The sequence below is a fragment of the Mrakia frigida genome (assembly GCF_051309035.1).
Source record: "Mrakia frigida strain ATCC 22029 unplaced genomic scaffold BDY24scaffold_16, whole genome shotgun sequence".
Lineage (NCBI taxonomy): Eukaryota > Fungi > Basidiomycota > Tremellomycetes > Cystofilobasidiales > Mrakiaceae > Mrakia > Mrakia frigida.
The window spans coordinates 384409-400368 of NW_027481265.1; the positions used below are offsets into that span (position 1 = coordinate 384409).

At 55.4% G+C, this 15960-nt stretch overlaps 5 protein-coding genes across 5 annotated transcripts; 2 read left to right on the forward strand and 3 right to left on the reverse strand.

Annotated features, from left to right (window-relative positions):
* Nucleotides 1-203: 203 nt before the first annotated feature.
* Nucleotides 204-6250, reverse strand: BDY24DRAFT_415383 (uncharacterized protein; the record flags this gene model as incomplete). Its single annotated transcript, XM_076643442.1, has 5 exons — nucleotides 204-620; nucleotides 779-3145; nucleotides 4327-5286; nucleotides 5502-5757; nucleotides 5886-6250. The coding sequence occupies 5 exons, from the start codon at nucleotides 6248-6250 to the stop codon at nucleotides 204-206; spliced, it is 4365 nt and encodes a 1454-aa protein (XP_076496502.1).
* A 1158-nt stretch (nucleotides 6251-7408) lies between these two features.
* Nucleotides 7409-8310, reverse strand: BDY24DRAFT_340714 (S-adenosyl-L-methionine-dependent methyltransferase; the record flags this gene model as incomplete). Its single annotated transcript, XM_076637412.1, has 3 exons — nucleotides 7409-7784; nucleotides 7897-7985; nucleotides 8113-8310. The coding sequence occupies 3 exons, from the start codon at nucleotides 8308-8310 to the stop codon at nucleotides 7409-7411; spliced, it is 663 nt and encodes a 220-aa protein (XP_076496503.1).
* Nucleotides 8311-8664: 354 nt separating this feature from the next.
* Nucleotides 8665-13686, forward strand: BDY24DRAFT_415385 (muts domain V-domain-containing protein; the record flags this gene model as incomplete). The annotated part of the gene is made up of 20 exons (XM_076643443.1): nucleotides 8665-9510; nucleotides 9664-9728; nucleotides 9789-9810; nucleotides 9887-9971; nucleotides 10035-10170; nucleotides 10243-10480; nucleotides 10559-10656; nucleotides 10723-10925; nucleotides 11001-11174; nucleotides 11255-11309; nucleotides 11386-11764; nucleotides 11856-11993; nucleotides 12064-12268; nucleotides 12336-12472; nucleotides 12539-12760; nucleotides 12827-12940; nucleotides 13011-13100; nucleotides 13170-13263; nucleotides 13345-13474; nucleotides 13563-13686. The coding sequence occupies 20 exons, from the start codon at nucleotides 8665-8667 to the stop codon at nucleotides 13684-13686; spliced, it is 3555 nt and encodes a 1184-aa protein (XP_076496504.1).
* A 388-nt stretch (nucleotides 13687-14074) lies between these two features.
* Nucleotides 14075-14398, reverse strand: BDY24DRAFT_415386 (uncharacterized protein; the record flags this gene model as incomplete). Its single annotated transcript, XM_076643444.1, has 2 exons — nucleotides 14075-14240; nucleotides 14334-14398. 2 exons carry the CDS (start codon nucleotides 14396-14398, stop codon nucleotides 14075-14077), a joined length of 231 nt encoding a protein of 76 aa, XP_076496505.1.
* Nucleotides 14399-14533: 135 nt separating this feature from the next.
* On the forward strand, nucleotides 14534-15888 carry BDY24DRAFT_389748 (DnaJ domain-containing protein). The gene is made up of 6 exons (XM_076640577.1): nucleotides 14534-14576; nucleotides 14646-14684; nucleotides 14780-14807; nucleotides 14909-15001; nucleotides 15092-15550; nucleotides 15635-15888. Exons 1-6 carry the CDS (start codon nucleotides 14563-14565, stop codon nucleotides 15686-15688), a joined length of 687 nt encoding a protein of 228 aa, XP_076496506.1. The 5' UTR covers nucleotides 14534-14562; the 3' UTR covers nucleotides 15689-15888.
* Nucleotides 15889-15960: the final 72 nt, after the last annotated feature.

Here is a 15960-nt window from a genome sequence, read left to right on the forward strand (position 1 = left end):
ACGATCGAGAGCTGGGAGGTGGCGCGAGAGAAAGAACGAAGTCAAGTCGCTTGAACCTTTTCGTTTGCTCCTTCGGTTCCGTCGCTCCTTCCGCCTCCTCTTTGATCCTCGTCCCGACTCGAAAAACCTCATCAGAAGAGAAAGAAAACTCTTCTCTCTCCAAGATTCAAAATCACGACCCAAGACCCATCAAAACAAGATCCCTAGTCAAGTTCCAACCCAGCCTGCCTCTTCTTCTCCTCCCTCTTCTCCTTCCTCGTCTTCCCTCCTCCTCCCAACACCCACCTCCTCACGCCCTCCTCAAACACCTCCTCCCCTACCACCTCCCTCATCTTCCTCTCTGCCCACTCTCCCTCCTTGCCCTTCACCTCCCTAGCCAGCTCGATCCCTTTCGCCAGATCCTCCAACGCGAGCGGCGACGCGTGTTCGTTCGGTCCCGCCTGGAAGGAGATGCTCTCCACGAGGGAAGGCAACTCTTTGACTTTGACGAGAAGGGAGTAGTAGAGAGACCAGCTGGGAGGCGTGAGGAGAGGGAGGAGCGTGGTCGGGTGGGTTCGGAAGGAGGAGAGGAGGAGGTCGGCTCGGTCGAGGGAGGAGGTTTCTAGGCAGGCGAGGAGGTACTGAGGAGTTTGTTGAGGGAAGAAAGGAAAAAAAAAGAAAAGCCGGTGGAGGAGAGTCAGCTTGGGGAAGAGTAGTTGAACCTCGAAAAAAGGAAAAGGGTCGGTCCTCCTTTCGAGGAGAGAGAAAAGAAGAGAAGAGAGAAAGAGAGAAAACTCACCATCTCCACCGCTTTGGAATCCAACCCGACTCCCCTCTGCAACTCCTCCCAGATCCTAAACACCGCGTTCCAATCCCTCCTCACCGCCGCCTGCACCTCCATCAACGTCCCAAAGATGGACGACCCCCACTTTCGACCTTCCCTCTCCTTGTGCTCCTTCACCAACTCCTCCAGCTGTCCGAACGCGACCCTCTCCTTCTCCTCCGCGTCGTCGTCGCTCCCTCGGTTGACGGTGACGGTGACGCGTCTCCATCGTCGAAGGTAGACCTGGATGACGTCCTCGAGAGCGAAGCCAGGTTCGGCTGAAGAGGAGGTATCGACGAGACGGAAGAGTTCTGAATCGAGGATCAGAGCTGGGTCGGCGGGGAGGTCGTGTCGTTCGATCGAGGCGAGGAAGGAGATCCAGAGGTCGGGGAGGACGGCTAGGTCGAGTCGTTGAGCGTGCAAGGTCGAGTCGACGATGGCGAGGGCTTCGATGGCGTTGGTGGAGATGGGGAGGAGGGGGAGTGCGAACGAAGGGAAGGAAGGAGTGGAGGGGATGAAGGTAGGAGGGAGGTGGTGAAGATCGACGAGGAGAGGTTTGAGGTCCTGGAACGAAGGTGTGGGTCCTCGATGGTTGGCAAAGATGAGAAGGATCCGAACGATAGCGTCTCCGTGCTGTCTCCAATTGAGCGGAAGTCCTCCATCGGAAGGAGCGTATCTCCTGTAGAGCTCGGACGCGACGACGACCGACTCCAACGACGACGGCGTTGCTTGGACGGGACGACTGTAAATCCGTGCGTACGCTGCTCCTCGGATCACCGAAGGATCCTCCTCCAGACGAGATTTCGACTCTTCCACCCATTCGAGGTCCGTCCTCTTGCTGCTGTTGGGGTTGTTCCTCGACGACGCCTCCTCCATCAACTCTCCCAAACGCGCCTCGAACCCCTTCTCCCAATCCTGCCAGGTCGCCAGTTCCCCATCCTCCTCCCCTTTCCTCTGCGACCGATCCATCGCTTCCACCAGGATCTTCAACTCCTCCTCTCCGTAATCCTCCTTCCTCCAGATGTAGAACGTCTCCGCAAAGAAACGAACCCGGTTCCTCCTTCGCAGCCTCCTCACGAGCGGAAGCAGCTCCGTCTGGAAGTCCACCCCGAGGGATTCCAAGCTGACAGGGACGACGAGATGATGACTGGACAGCAGTTCCGCTACGATCCTGGCTACGAGTCCTCCGAAATGACGTTTCCCTCGAGGATCAGGAGGACTTCGGCCTCGATTCGCATAGACGAGGATCCGAACGACGGTTTCAAACAGGAGGGGACGTTTCGTTCTCTTCCCGGATTCCTCCTGAGGCTCGTAGGCTTGTTGGAAGAGGTCGAGAGCGGTTTGGAGGTCCTCGACGGTTGGAGGAGGAGCGGTTGAGAGGACTCGAGAGAACTTGAGGAGACGCTCGGGCGTGACGGGTTGGAGCGTCGAGGGGGGTTGAGGGGGAGGGGTGGGAGGTGGACGGGGAGGAGGGGCTGAAGCGAAGGGATAGATGAGGGTAGGTGGTAAAGGAACGGGATAACGGGGTTTCGAGGATGGTAGAGGAGGGGTGGGAGGGTTGGAAGGTGGAGGTGGAGGAGAGGGTTGAAACGGAGGTTGGGCGGGAGGGAGGATCGGATCGGGGAACGAAGGGAGGTCGTCGAAACTATTCCTCGTCGTCGTCGTCCAATCCTCAACTCGTCCGATAGACTGAAGGACCTCCTCGAACTCCATGTCCGTGAACGAGGAAGGACTCGCTCTCCTCAGTCCCTCGACGATCTCAACGGCTTCCGACGCGTTCGTCGCTCCCGCCGCCAGGTTGACCGCCAACGACCTGAACGTAGGTGAATCCCAAGCGAGTTCCCCTTCCATAGGATGAGAGTGTTGTAGAACCGAGCGAAGCGAACCAACGAACGAGTCCGACTTGATCTCCAAGCGACGAGTGAAGAGGATCAACAGTCTGAGAAGACGTTGGCCCTGGATCCTCCTCCTCTCTTCTTCCTCCTCTGGTGCTGCTGGCGATTTCGACATGGCTACGTAGATGGTTGAGAGAAGGCGGATATCCTCGTCGGTAGGCCATGAGAAGCGGTGGAGAGAGCTCGTGAGCCTTCCAGCTTCGGCGAGGAAGTCGGGATCTCCTGCTCCTCCTCCTCCTTGTTCGAGTTGGTCCACGAGAGCTCTCGCTCTTGCCCTCCGGTTGTGTAACGAGACGTGAGAGTACCAGCGGACGGGTTTGGAATTTTCCTTCGAGGTAGATGCGGGTGCTGCTGGGGCTGGGGAGGCGGTGGTCGACGAAGAGGAGACGGGAAGGGGAGGAGGAGGAGAGAGTTCTTTGGAGGAGGAGGTCGAGGTTGATGCTGGAAGCTCATGGGACGAGAAAGGTAAAGAGGAGGATGGATTTGTTGTTGTTGTTTTTAAGGTGCTGGTTGGATCCGAAGAGAGGATAGTGGAGTTGAATCGACGAGAGAGAGAGGAGGAGGGAAGTCGAGGGAGGAGGAGGGATCTCGAGCTCGTCGTCCGTCGAGTTTGAAGTAGGATCGACCTCATTCTTGACACACACACACTGCAGCAGATCGAATATGAACGGACGCATCAGTAGGAAGCTCTGAGAAGGAGTTGCTGGTGTGTGAAGGACGCTTACGACGGAACGAAAGGATCGAGGAAGGAAGGAAAGGAAAGGTTGAGCTCGACTCAAACTTCCAAGAACTGAACGCTAGCCAGGCCAAATCGAGACAGCGCAAGGAAACGAAAAAGCATGCGAATCAGGTCGGATGGAGCTCAGGAGGAGTTCTGAGAGAAGGTGAGATTCGAGAATCAAGCTCACGATGGTGGGTAGAGGGAAGGTCGGGAAGTCCAAGTCGAAGGAAGGAGGAAAGGCGGAGGGAGGGCTGGTCGACGGCGAATCGATTCTGGGAGAGAGGGTTCGGTTCGGTTGAGCTGGAGAAAAGGAGGAGGGAAAGGAGTTCAGTCGAGGAAATGTTTTTGACGGGGCTGTAGAAGAATGTCTCTGGGGGCTCACTTCTTCCTCGGAGGAAAAGGGTCGATGCGGGTTGGGGGAAAGAGGCAAGGGAAGGGAGGAGAAGGAAGGTCGAGCTCACTTCGACTCGTTTTCGAGCTTGAAGTATCTAGTCGCGCTCGTTTCTTTTTCCGATAGTTCCTTCATAGCAGACCAAGAAAAAGTGTGAAAAAAAAAGACATGAAAGAAGAAGAAGAAGAAAGACTCAAACAAAAAGCAAACCAGCCCAAAGAAGGCAAAGCGAAAGAAAGACCACCGCACGCACCGTCGGCGCTCATTCGTCTCCCAACTCTCCACTCTCCACACACCTCTCCCTCACCTCCCTCCAAACCCTCTTCCTCCCCCTCCCCACGCCCGCCAACCTCTCCCTCACCTCCTCCAGTCTCTCGACGTACTCTCGAGAATCAGCCAGGAGCTCGCCCTGCAAACCAAAACGTCCAACCCACCGAAAGGGTCAGCTTCTCTCTGGAACTCGACCGTTTGAAAAGCGAACGGTAACGGTAACTCGACGACGACGACGACGACTCACCAAAGCGTCCATCCCCCTGTACAGCGCTTCCTTCTGCATCTCGATGTTGAGCACCGCGACGGGCGGAGGCGGGATCAACCCCAACCTGACTCTGATCTCCTCGACGGGTCCGAGGGCATCGATCCCTTCGGGCGTGATGAACATTCGTTCGAGCACCGAGAGGTGGGAGGAGGAGGACGCGGAGCCGGAGGCGTCGTCGGGATTGGTGGGGGGAGAGAGAGGAGGAGGAGGAGGAGGAGGGGAGCCGATCGGGGTTGGTTGCTCTTGAGGAGCGGGAGGGAGTTGGGCGTCGGCGGTGGTGAGAGGAGGTTCGGTGGTCGGAGGAGGAGGAGGGACGTTGGAAGGTGAGGCTGCTTCGACTGTTCCGTTGGAAGGAGGAGGAGGAGGAGGAGGAAGGGCGTCGTCGAGGGGATGATCGAGTCCGTTCGTTGTAGGAATAGGAACAGGAAGAGGGAGAGGGAGAGGTGGGAGATCCGTATCCATCGGTGTTGATCCAGCAGCTTCGAGCTCAACCTGAACCTGAACCTGAACCTCAGCTTCAACGACCATCGGTTCCTCCTCCTCGCTCTCCTCTTCCCCGTTCGCCTCTGTTCCCCTGGCAACCTCCTCCCTGCCGACTCCCCTTTCCCTACACTCCTCAAAGAACCTTCCCAGCGCCTTCAACAGCCCGGTCTCTCCCTCGATCAACTCTCCCGCCGTCCTTCCCAACGCGTCCTCGAGGTGACCGGAAGCGAACGTGTGCCTCATCGCTGGAGAGCAGACGATCTCGGTGAAGGATCTCGGTGGGGAGAGGAGGTACGAGAGGGAGGTGGACGACAGAGGTGGAGGCGGGGAGGGAGAACGAAGATGCGAGAGGAGAGGAGGCGAGGGTGAACGAGGAGGAGAGCTGGCTGGACGGAGGGAGGCTGGGAGGTGATGAGAGAGCGTTAGACGCAGACGAGCTCGGAGACGATCTTCGGCCTGTGTAAGAAGAAGAAGAAGAGAGAGTCAGCTTGCTGCACATTAGAAGGTCGAGAGGAGATGGGAGGGGAGGAGAAGGAGAAGGAGAAAGAAGAGTGCGAGCTTCTTCGCTCCGGCGACTCAGCCGAGGGAGAGTCTTTCCTTCCCTCTCTACCACCTCACCATCCACTCTCCCCCAAAAAATCATTTAACCAAGACCCCGCGCATGTACTCACCTCCCTCTCTCCTACTCCCATCCCCCAAGCGACAGCCTTCCCTCTCCTGACCCATCTCGCTCCCTTCTTGAGCTTGTTCCCTCGATTCCCTTCCCTCGCTCCAGCAACAGCTTCCACGTCCTCGTTCAACCCTCTCCCAAGATCACCCAGACCCAGAGCTGAAGAGCCCGATCCTGAACCGGAGGCGTAAGGAGGAATCGAGAAGGAGGGTAGGAAGGGAGTGTAGTAGCTCGTCACGTCCGCGGAAGGAAGCGATCTGGCGAACGAAGGGGGAGGAGAGGGAACGAAGTTAGCTCTTTCAAAGACCCCTCGTTTTTCTTATCAAGAAAGCTAAGACGATCAAGGATGTGTATAGAGAGACGGATGGATTGTGTTTAGACTCACAGATACTCATCCGAAAGAGCTGTCGTCGTCGAGCTTCCAGCAGCGTTAACCTGCTGTCCTCCAACTCCTCCCACGACCCTTCCAACTCCTCCAACTCCTCCCGCTCCTCCTCCAAACGCCTGTCGAGAAGCATATCGAGGAGCTTGCTGTTGCTGTTGCTGTTGCTGTTGCTGCTGCTGAGCGAGATGAGCCTGCTGTTGATCGTGCTGTTGCTGTTGAGGGTTGAACGGAACGGGCTGGGAAGGAGGAGGAGGAATCCTCTGCTGCTGGGACATCCCTTGCTGGTGAAGTTGCTGCTGTTGTTGCTGTTGCTGCTGGAGATGATGCGGATGCTGAGTCTGCTGTTGTTGTTGATGAGGGAACATCGTCAAGGAAAAAGGGGGAGGGGGGGATGGATGGGAGAGAGTGAGAGGAAAGGAAGGGAGGGAAGATGAGAGCTCGACGAGGTTGGGTCGATCGAGGAACTAGGCGTTTAAAAGAAAAGTAAACATGGGCGAGGGGTGTAAAGAATCTTTCTCGATATGGTTTGGAATCCTTTCAGGATTGCTTGAGGGTGGTTGGAAACTGGACAAAAATGCATCAAAGCCCAGGGAAGGGAAAAGAACGAAGCCTCAACGTTCATCGACAACTCCTCCTCCTCCCTCGACCGCGAACCCTTCTGTCCCCAAGCCTCTTCGCCTCGTTGATCCTCCTTTTCTCTGTTCGAAAGGATATCTGCATCTTGAAAGTATCAGCATGGAAGGTCGTCATCAAATCGTGTACATCAAGGCGTAAAGCAAGCAGCGCATCGGTCCAAAGCGGTCGTCGCGCGCGTCGTCGTCTCACGGTCTCCTCTTCCTCCTCTCCTCCGGAGAGTCAGCTGGGTTCGAAGAGAAGGTGAAGCAAGATGATCAGCATAGAGCTCTATCGGATCGGAAGCTGGTGAGGAGCCTTCTAACTCACAGCGGCCTCTCGTACTTCCCGTCTCATCCGTTCGACTCTCAAGGTTGACCCTCGGCTCTGGATCAGGGAGCTCTTCCTTCGAGATCGACACCTCCAGTCGTTGGAGTCCCATCATCCTATCTGAGGAGCACGAGAGAGAAGAAACAGGTCAGCTCAAAAGTTGGTGGACGTTGAGGCTGGAGGAGGGAGAGAGACGGGGCGCAGGGGAGGGACGAGTGTTAAATCTCGACGACAGGTCATTTCTTTGCTCTCTGCCAGTGTCTTCTCAAAGAGAATCCATCTCTCTGCCTTCGAGCTCACACGCAAGTAGCTTCACGACGGGTTGATGGTCGAGAGTCGGGGTCGTCGCGTCTCGACGCCGTTTGCCTCCCCTCTCAGATCCTTACCACCTCGACTCTATGAGAGCACACCTGCTAGAAACTTCGTCTCATTAGACGTCCACGCTACTTTCTCTCGGACTTCGAGCCCGATCTTGAATCTGCTGCCCGACAGGCGACGCGTCGCCGTCCTCTCTCCTCTCTTCCGTTCTCTTGAGCACAGAAACCGACATGTCGCTCCGAGATCACACTCCTTACTACACACTAAACCCTCTCCCAAACAACCAACCGTCCCTTCTCCCCTCCCTCCCCGTCCCAGACCTTCTTCCAGCTCTCCTCCGGCAACAACGTCTGGTAGATCTCCATGTTCAGTCCCCACGGAGGACCGGTCCCCTTCGCCATCTCCGCAGCGTCCATGAGAGGGTACGCTCTCGTGATGAGCAGGGAACCAGGGGAAGGGAGGAGGGCAGCGTAGCGAGTTCCCCAGGCTGAACGGAGGGAGGGAGGGAGAGCGCAGAGGAAGGTGTTGTCGAAAGCGAGGTTGAAGGCTCCGGAAGGGAGATCGAAGGTGAAGAAGTCGAGAGCGTGGAAGGAGACGGGTCCGATGGGCGTGGAAGGAGTGGGGAGGGAGGAGTACCAGCTGAGGAAAGAGGAGAGAGAGTGGTAAAGGAGGAGGGTCATCAGCGAGGGAGGAGATGGACTTTGGAGGAGATGGAGGAGGAGGAAAGGAGAAGGAAGAGATGGACTCTCACCTCTTCGCTTCTTCAATGGCTGTTTCAGACAGATCGAGACCCCAGGAGTCCCATCCTCCTAGACGAGAGAAAGCTTCGACGTCGTAGCCCTGAGGAAAGAAGAGACGAGTAAGGCAAAGAAGAGGAGGAGGAGGAGGAGGAAGTGGTGAGCTTGAGCGGATTCGTCGTCCCTCCTTTCTCTCTACGAGACAAGATTGTTAGAGGTTTTTTACTCACCCTACCGCAGCCAGCTACCAAAGTCCTGATCCCAGCTTGTCCCTTCTCGGGCATCTTGACCTCTTGAGGGACCTTCTCCAGAAGGGCAACCAGAGGAGGATTCGCGAACCCTTTGTCCCAAGGTGTCGTCGTTGCTTTCCATAGCTTTTCCCATCCTTCTGAAGCGTGTTCGGCGATGATAGCTTGGAAGGAGGTCATGACAGGGGAGGGCTCCTCAGGGGCGGACATGGTGAAGAAGGGGGAGGGGGGAGGGAGTGGTGGTTGGGAGGGACGAAGGGAGAAGATCGGAGGACTTGGTGGTGGGCTGATTGGCCAGAGCGGCGAGTCGGGGTTTGATCCTACTTTTTTTTTGGGCGAAAGCTGAGGTTGGGAAGATCTGAACCTGTTTGAGAGAATTCAAGAAGTCGAAGTTTTGAAGATTGTGGGCGCAAAGGGACGGAAGCAAACGAAGCTCAAGAGAACGAACGAAGCTCACCTCCTCTTTCCCTTCCTTCCTTCTTTCTCCTCAACCGCCTTCTACTCCCCTCCCTGGTTCAAGACCGACTTCCCAGCATGGCTCCCAAAGCTGCAGCCCCTTCCAAGAATCAACCTTCCATCTCTTCCTTCTTCAAACGGAAAGAATCGCCTTCCTCCTCCCTCCCCTCCACCTCCTCTCATCAACCTCAAGCCAAAAGAGTCAAACGAGAAGCCTCGCCTTCTTCCTCGCTCCTGCTACCTCTCCCTCCAGCAACAGCAGCAGAACCCATAGTCATCGATGATACTCCATCACCATCTCCACCAGGCTCTCCTGTCAAACGACCTTCAGCTCCATCGGCTTCAGCTTCCACCTCAACGTCCTTCTTCCCGACCTCGAGCTCCTCCTCCTCCTCTCGTCCGAATCAAACCCAGCACCAGCAACCCCTAGCAGGACCCTCTTCCACCACCTCTTCTACTTTCAAAGGGAAACAAGCCGTCCGATCCTCCCACGAAGCCCTCCAGCAGTTCGCCTTCAGACCCCCTCCAGCTCCGATGGAAGTCGTCGACGACGACGATCAGCTCATTCCAGCAACTCAACAACAGCAACCCACTCCTCCTCAAACCATCGCTAGATCCCAGAGACACGAAGCTTTCAAGGCTAAGCTCCTAGGGAGGAACTTTGGAAGAAGGAAGAGTCTCGATCTCGACATGGCAGATGAGCTCGGACTAGGAGGAGAAGACGGTCAAGACGAGGGAGGGAACCACGACGATAACGAAGACGAGGACAAAGACGAGAGCGGTAGTAGGCAGAAGATGAAGAACTTGAAGGAGAAGCTCACGGCTAAAGAGAAGGGGAAAGGGAAGGAGGTGGGGAAGGGAGGGAAGAAGAAGCTCGAGGCGGTGGGTCCCTCAGGGATGACCTGGACGCCTATGGAGAAGCAGGTGAGTCTCTTTCGCGTCTTTTGAAGATCCGAGGAACTCAGGAGGGAAGCTAGACTCGTCTGAGATTGTGAAGTCGACGCGTTGGGGGGTTGCTTTGACATTTGGGTCGCGTCGAAGAAGAGGGTGAGATTGACGCGTTTGCTTTTCGAACAGGTTCTGGAGGCGAAGGCGGCTCATCCTGGGATGCTTCTGATCTTCGAAGTCGGTTACAAGATGAAGTCAGTGTATCGTAGCTCTGACCTTGAGATTCCGAGCTGATCAGGCTTCCTCGCTTCTAGGTTCTACGGAGAGGACTCGAAGGTGAGCGATGCGAGGTCGCGTCCGTTCGCCATCGTCCGACCTTCTCACATTCTCTCCCTTAATCCCTTTTTCGCAGATCGCAGCCAAGCACCTCAACATCGTATCCTTCCCCAGTCGAAACTTCTACGAGGCTTCCATCCCGGTTCACCGACTCGAGATCCGTTCGTCCTCGTCCTCTCTTTCCTCCTCCCGCCGCCGCCTGACTTTTTCTCTTCCTCCCACAGATATCAAGAACCTCATCGCCAACGGATACAAGGTCGGAGTGATTCGACAGACTGAGACGGCAGCCCTGAAGAAAGCTGGAGATAACAGGAACACTCCCTTCACGAGGAAGCTCACGAATGTCTACACCTCCGCAACGTGAGACTTCTCCTCTCTCGTTATCACCTTTGTTTCCTGCTCTGACCTTGTTTCACTCCTTCTCTCTTGCAGCTACGTCGACGAGATCTCCTCCCTCGACAGTGGCTCTCTCGTCTTCCCCTCAGCGGTTCCTCCTTCGAACGCTCTCGTCGCGATCGTCGAACTGAGTCCGTCGTCGTCGTCCAAGAAGGGGAAAGGGAAGGAGAGGGAGGGAGAAGAGGTGACTTTTGGGTTGGTGTCAGTTGTGCCTTCGACGGGAGATGTGCTTTGGGACGAGTTTACGGATTCGAGCATGAGGAAGGAGTTGGAGGTCAGTCAAGTCCAAGGAGCGAGGAGGACACGATGCCGCGCTGACTTCAGTTCCTTGCGTTGCTGTCTCTCAATAAAGACTCGAATGACGCACATCCAACCTCTCGAGCTTCTCCTTCCATCGGCCAAGCTTTCCAAACCTACGGAGAAGATGCTCGCTACGTTCATCGATCGAAGGTGCGGCGCTTCTCAGACCTTTCGTCGTGCTCGACCAAGCTGACCCTTTCCTTCTTCTTCCTGCAGCTCGAGCAACCTGAGCGATCGAATCCGAGTCGAGAGGATCGAGACCGATCTCGACTACTCCTACGCTTCAAGCTTCGTCCAAAACTTCTACGTGAAGAAGGCTCGAATCGTCGAACACGAGGGAGAGGAGGAGGTTGCAGACGTGACGGAGTTCCCCAAGGGAGTGGTGCTCGCCTTAGCCTATGTCATCAGGTACCTAGAAGGTGTGTATCTCGATCATCGCATCGTAGATTCCTAGCTACGAGAACGAGCGGAACTGACCTCGTTCCGTGTTGCAGAGTTCAAGCTCTCCTCGTCTCTCCTTCATACCAAATCCTCCTTCAAAAGGTTCAACCGATTCAACACCTTCCTTCTCAGCGCTACAACACTCAACAACCTCGAGGTTTACCGAAACTCGGACGACGGGGGTCAGAAGGGAAGCTTGCTGTGGTTGCTTGATCATTGCTCGACGCGTTCGTCCTTCTTCTCTTCTCCTCTTTTCTTCTCCTTCGAACCTTCGCTCACTTGTACTCTCGACTTTCTTTTCGTCTAGGGATGGGGAAACGAATGCTGAGGGAATGGGTCGGTCGACCTCTCGTCGCGAAATCGTGCGTCTTACTCCTGCCTCGTCGGAAGGTCCTCTTCTTCCCAAACTCACCCGTCTCCCGCCGTCCTCTTCATCAGCGAGCTCGACCTTCGATCCAACGCCGTCTCCGAACTCCTCGACGACTCTTCCTCCCTCGTCCCACCTCTCAAAACTCTGCTCAAAACCCTCCCAGATCTCCCTCGAGGACTCGTTCGAATCCAGTACGGACGATCAACTCCCGCAGAACTCATCTCGATCCTCCTCGCTCTCAAACGCGTCGGCATGTTTTCGGAGACGACTGGAGATCAACAGTTTGAGAGTCCGCTGCTCAAGGGAATCGTGGATAGCTTTGGAACGGTCGTCGAACCGCTGAAGGTGCTGTTGGAGGCGATTGACGAGAAGAGGGCGAAGGAGGGTTTGAAGGCTGAGCTTTGGAGGGATCACTCGAAGTACGAAGCTATCGCCGACGCTCAGGATGTGAGCAGCTGTACTCAGTTTTGCTCATCTGTTGCCTCGAAGACGGCGAAGAAATCGACGAGCTGACCGCTCCTCCCTTTCGCCTTCACAGATGATCTCCGTGTGCGATCAGGAGCTGGACGAGCAACTTACGGAGATCAGGAAGATCCTCAAACGACCTTCTGCTGCCTACACTTCGATCAACGGAGTCGATAACCTCATCGAGACTCGAACTGGGGACGCGAAGAAGGTTGGTCCGACCTCTCTTTCCTCTTCCTCTGTCGCTTCCTCTGACTCACCTTTTTCGATCGACCTTGCAGGTCCCCATCAGCTGGATTAAGGTCTCTTCCACCAAGGCTCTCGTAAGATTCCATACGCCACAGGTCCTGAACATCCTCAAGGAGAAGGAACGGCACAGAGAAACCCTCGAAGCTGAAGCTCAAGCTGCTTTCCTCGACTTCCTTGGAGAAGTCACCGAGTCCTTCGACGTCTTCAGAGTCGTTGCCGAGAATCTATCGACGCTGGGTACGTTTCTTCTCTTTCCTTCAACTTGGAGAGTTGAAGCTGACGACCCCTTTCTTTCTTCGACCAGATTGTCTCATCTCCCTCGCCATCACCGCTACCCAGCCTGGTTTCACCAAACCCATCTTCACCGATGAACATCAGCTCGACATCGAAGGAGGATTCCATCCTATGGTCGCCGCTCTCAAGGACGAGACCTACGTTCCCGTGAGTTGCGTCGACTCTTCTCAGTACGACGGGAGCTGACCTCTCTTCCTTTTCTCACTCCAACAGAACGACGTCCATCTCAGTACGTCTCATGGCAGGACGAAGATCATCACCGGTCCCAACATGGGAGGAAAGTCGTCGCTCGTTCGAGCAGTAGCGCTCACCGTCTTGCTCGCTCAAATCGGATCCTACGTCCCCGCCTCGTCGGTGAAGCTCGGTGTTCATGATGCGATTCTGACTCGAATGGGAGCCAACGACGATCTAGTAGGCGGGAAGAGTACTTTCATGGTGAGTCCGTCTCCTTCCTCTGCCTTTGAACGTCGCTGACTTTGACCGCCTTCACCTTCCCTCAAGGTCGAGATCAGCGAGACTTCGGACATCATTCGAACGGCGACCTCGAAGTCTCTCGTTATCCTGGACGAACTCGGCAGAGGAACGTCCACCTTCGACGGAATGGCTATCGCTGAGGTGAGACGATCGTTCGAGTACACGAACGCGTCGACGCGTCTGACCTCCCTTTCTTTGTTTTCTTCTTCAGGCCGTTCTTCATCACCTCGTCACTCAAGTTCAATCTCACACCCTCTTTATAACCCACTACCCTCTAGTCGCCACATCACTTTCGAAACAAGTGAGCTCTTCCGTTGTTCTCTCCGTCCTTTCGCTTCGATTGCTGACGCTCATGCTCGTTCTTCTCCAGCTCGTCGACGTCTCAAACTGGCATATGGGCTATCGACAGACTCCTCGACCCGATGGAAGCTCGGCTATCACTTTCTTGTACTCTCTGGCTCCAGGTTCGTCCAGCGGAGGAGTGTGACGATCTTCTTCTCCTCGCCCGCTAACTTGGCCCGTCCTCGCTCTGTGCTATCCTACAGGTCTCGCCAAAGCTTCCTTCGGAGTGGAGTGTGCTCGACTCGCCGGAGTCCCCGACGCTGTTCTCCAGGAGGCCCAACGACAGTCGAGTGCGATGGAGGCGTTGGTTCAGGAGAAGAACGCCGTCGCCAGGTGAGCTTGACGTTTTTTTTTTTCGCTCTCCATCTCCGTCTCACGTTTAAGTGACTGATCATCCTCTTTCTCTGTCGGCGTCTTCCAGATCGAAGCAGATCCGAACGGTCTTCAAAGCGGCTTTCGACGAAGGGAACGGAGAGGACGCGTCGAAGTGGGAGGAGGCTGCTCTCAACGCTGCTCGCTCGATCTTGTTTGCTACTGCTGCTTAGTTTTCTACTCTATCTCTTTGATCTTTTCTTTCTTTCTTGACGACCTCTTAATGACAACACGGCTGCTTCGAGCTCGGAGGGAAAACGAAGAGAGAAAGAAGAGGGGACTCATCGATCGGTCAAGTTTTCGTTCGCCTCTTTGGAATCCTCGATACTCAGAGGTATAAAAGCTTGTACTCTCTCTTCAAGTGCTTACCATACAGTAGCTCGTACATCTCTGCGATTGTCAGCGGAAAGGCGAGGCGACGACTAATCGACCCGTCGAGCTCACTTCTGTTCCCTTCCATTCCTCCTCTCCCAGAATCAATCCTCACGATCCACACAGCTCGACGAGTTAACAAAGAGCATACAACGTTCACTTTATCTAAGGATTTCCTACCCTCCTCCCTCAGCACAAGCTCTGCAGACCCTTGAGCTCCGTGTCCTTCTTCTCTGCTTCCTCGAGCAGTCCTTGAACGACGGACGTATCCTCTCCCGCTGCTTTGGCGTCCTTCCACTTCTGGTACGCTGCTTTGGCGGCTGTTTCCGTTGAGGTGATCTCGGCTTGCTCGGCTCTGTGAGGGATTGAGATCGAAGCGAGTCAGAAGAAGGACGAGACGAAGGTCGAGCTGGGCTGAATGGAAGGAGGAAAGAGAAGGGAGACGAACGGGGTGTAGATTTTGAAGGGAGCCTCGAAGTTGGGAGGGTTGGTGGCTGATGAAGAGGAGGACATGATGAGATGGTTCGAAGGTTTATACAGATGCTGAAGGTTAGAGAGGGAAGGGGAAGGGGTGCTGCCACGACGTTCGACAACTTCAGGCGATGACGAGTGACGAGTTCGACGCAGAAGGGGGAGCAGCGACCAAACATCGTTTCTTCTGCCCTTCAACCACCAACATGTCCGTTCCAAAGTAAGTACACATCCTCCAGTTCTTCAGGCTGTACTTCTCGAGCTGACTCTCTACTCGATTTCGTACTAGCTACTACGCCATCCTCTCCGTTCCAACCAAAGCGACTTTGTGAGCTCCACCCTCCCTTCCTCTTCCTTTCCTCTCCTTCCTTTCCTCGTGCACGACCTTCCTTTGACTCTCTCACTTCCTCTTCTTCTTACCAGCGAGGAGATTAGAGCTGCCTACCGAAAGGTGAGCATTTTTCAGGGGAGGCAGAGGCAGACGAGAGGTTGGCTCCTCCCACCGGAACGAGTCCGTCCTTTGCTCACTTTCCTTCCTCGTTCTCTCTACAGGAATCCCTCAAATCTCACCCCGACCGACTCCCTCCTGATGCGACTACGGCAGAGCGTAAACGAGCGACTTCTCGCTTCCAACAAGTAGCAGATGTGAGCTCTCTTCCCTCTCTCCTTTCTCCCTCCGAGGTCAACCTCTGACCTCATCCCTCTTCTCTCTCTCCCTCCCTTCCATTCTCCTAGGCCTACTTTACCCTCTCCGACCCCGTTCGTCGACGAGAATACGACCTCCACCTCCCCTCAGCCTACTCTTCTTCCTCCTACCAAGACGACGATACCGAAAACCCCTTCGCCTCCGGTCCTCCTCCCACCTCCTCAGCACCCCCTCCCACCTCTGCCTCCTCCTTCTTCTCCAACCTCTTCTCGGGAACCTCAACGCCTGGAGATCACGCAGACGCAGACGAGACGTTCACCAACGTGTTCAGTGATCTTCTGGAGCCTGAACTGGGAAGGGAGAGTCACAGCAGGATATGGAGCATCGTCGGGGGAGGAGGAGGATTGGCGTTAGGATTTGTGGTTGGAAACGTCCCCGGTGCTCTGGCGGGAGCCTTTGCTGGGAACAGGCTTGGAGCGATCAGAGATGCGAAGGGAAAGTCTGTAGGAGAGGTTTTCTTGGGGCTAGGAACGGATCGAAAAGCTCAGGTGAGTTCCACGTCGACTTCCCGGTCTCGATCTTCGACGCGTCTCGTCGAAGCTGACTCCCTTTCTTTTCCCTTTCTGGCACAGATCCTCCGAGCTCTCGCAGCGAAGGTCTTTAGTACTGTAGGGCAGCATATCTAGTTTAGCTTTCGTCCCTCTTCTATCTTCCTCTCTCGCCTCGTTTCTCTGCGCGCTTTCTTTCGTTTCGACCTTCAGCTCCCCTTAGTTTTTGACCCGCTTCGTCTCTCTCTCTAGTATGGCATGAATCCACTTACTTGCGTCTTCACTCCAGCAGAAATCCTAGGGGTGAAAGGAGTAGAGAACGGTTCTGATCCGACGAGTTTCACGACGGCAGGAGCGAAGGGACCGACGAAGACCTTCCTGCTTCCCTTTGCCCTACAAGGCGGATCCAG

What these genes read in the sequence shown, in the direction of transcription:
- BDY24DRAFT_389748 (XM_076640577.1), top strand. An exon ending in TTAGAGCTGCCTACCGAAAG is followed by an intron (nt 14,808 to 14,908) that starts GTGAGCATTTTT and finishes TTCTCTCTACAG; the next exon opens with GAATCCCTCAAATCTCACCC. An exon ending in GCTTCCAACAAGTAGCAGAT is followed by an intron (nt 15,002 to 15,091) that starts GTGAGCTCTCTT and finishes CCATTCTCCTAG; the next exon opens with GCCTACTTTACCCTCTCCGA.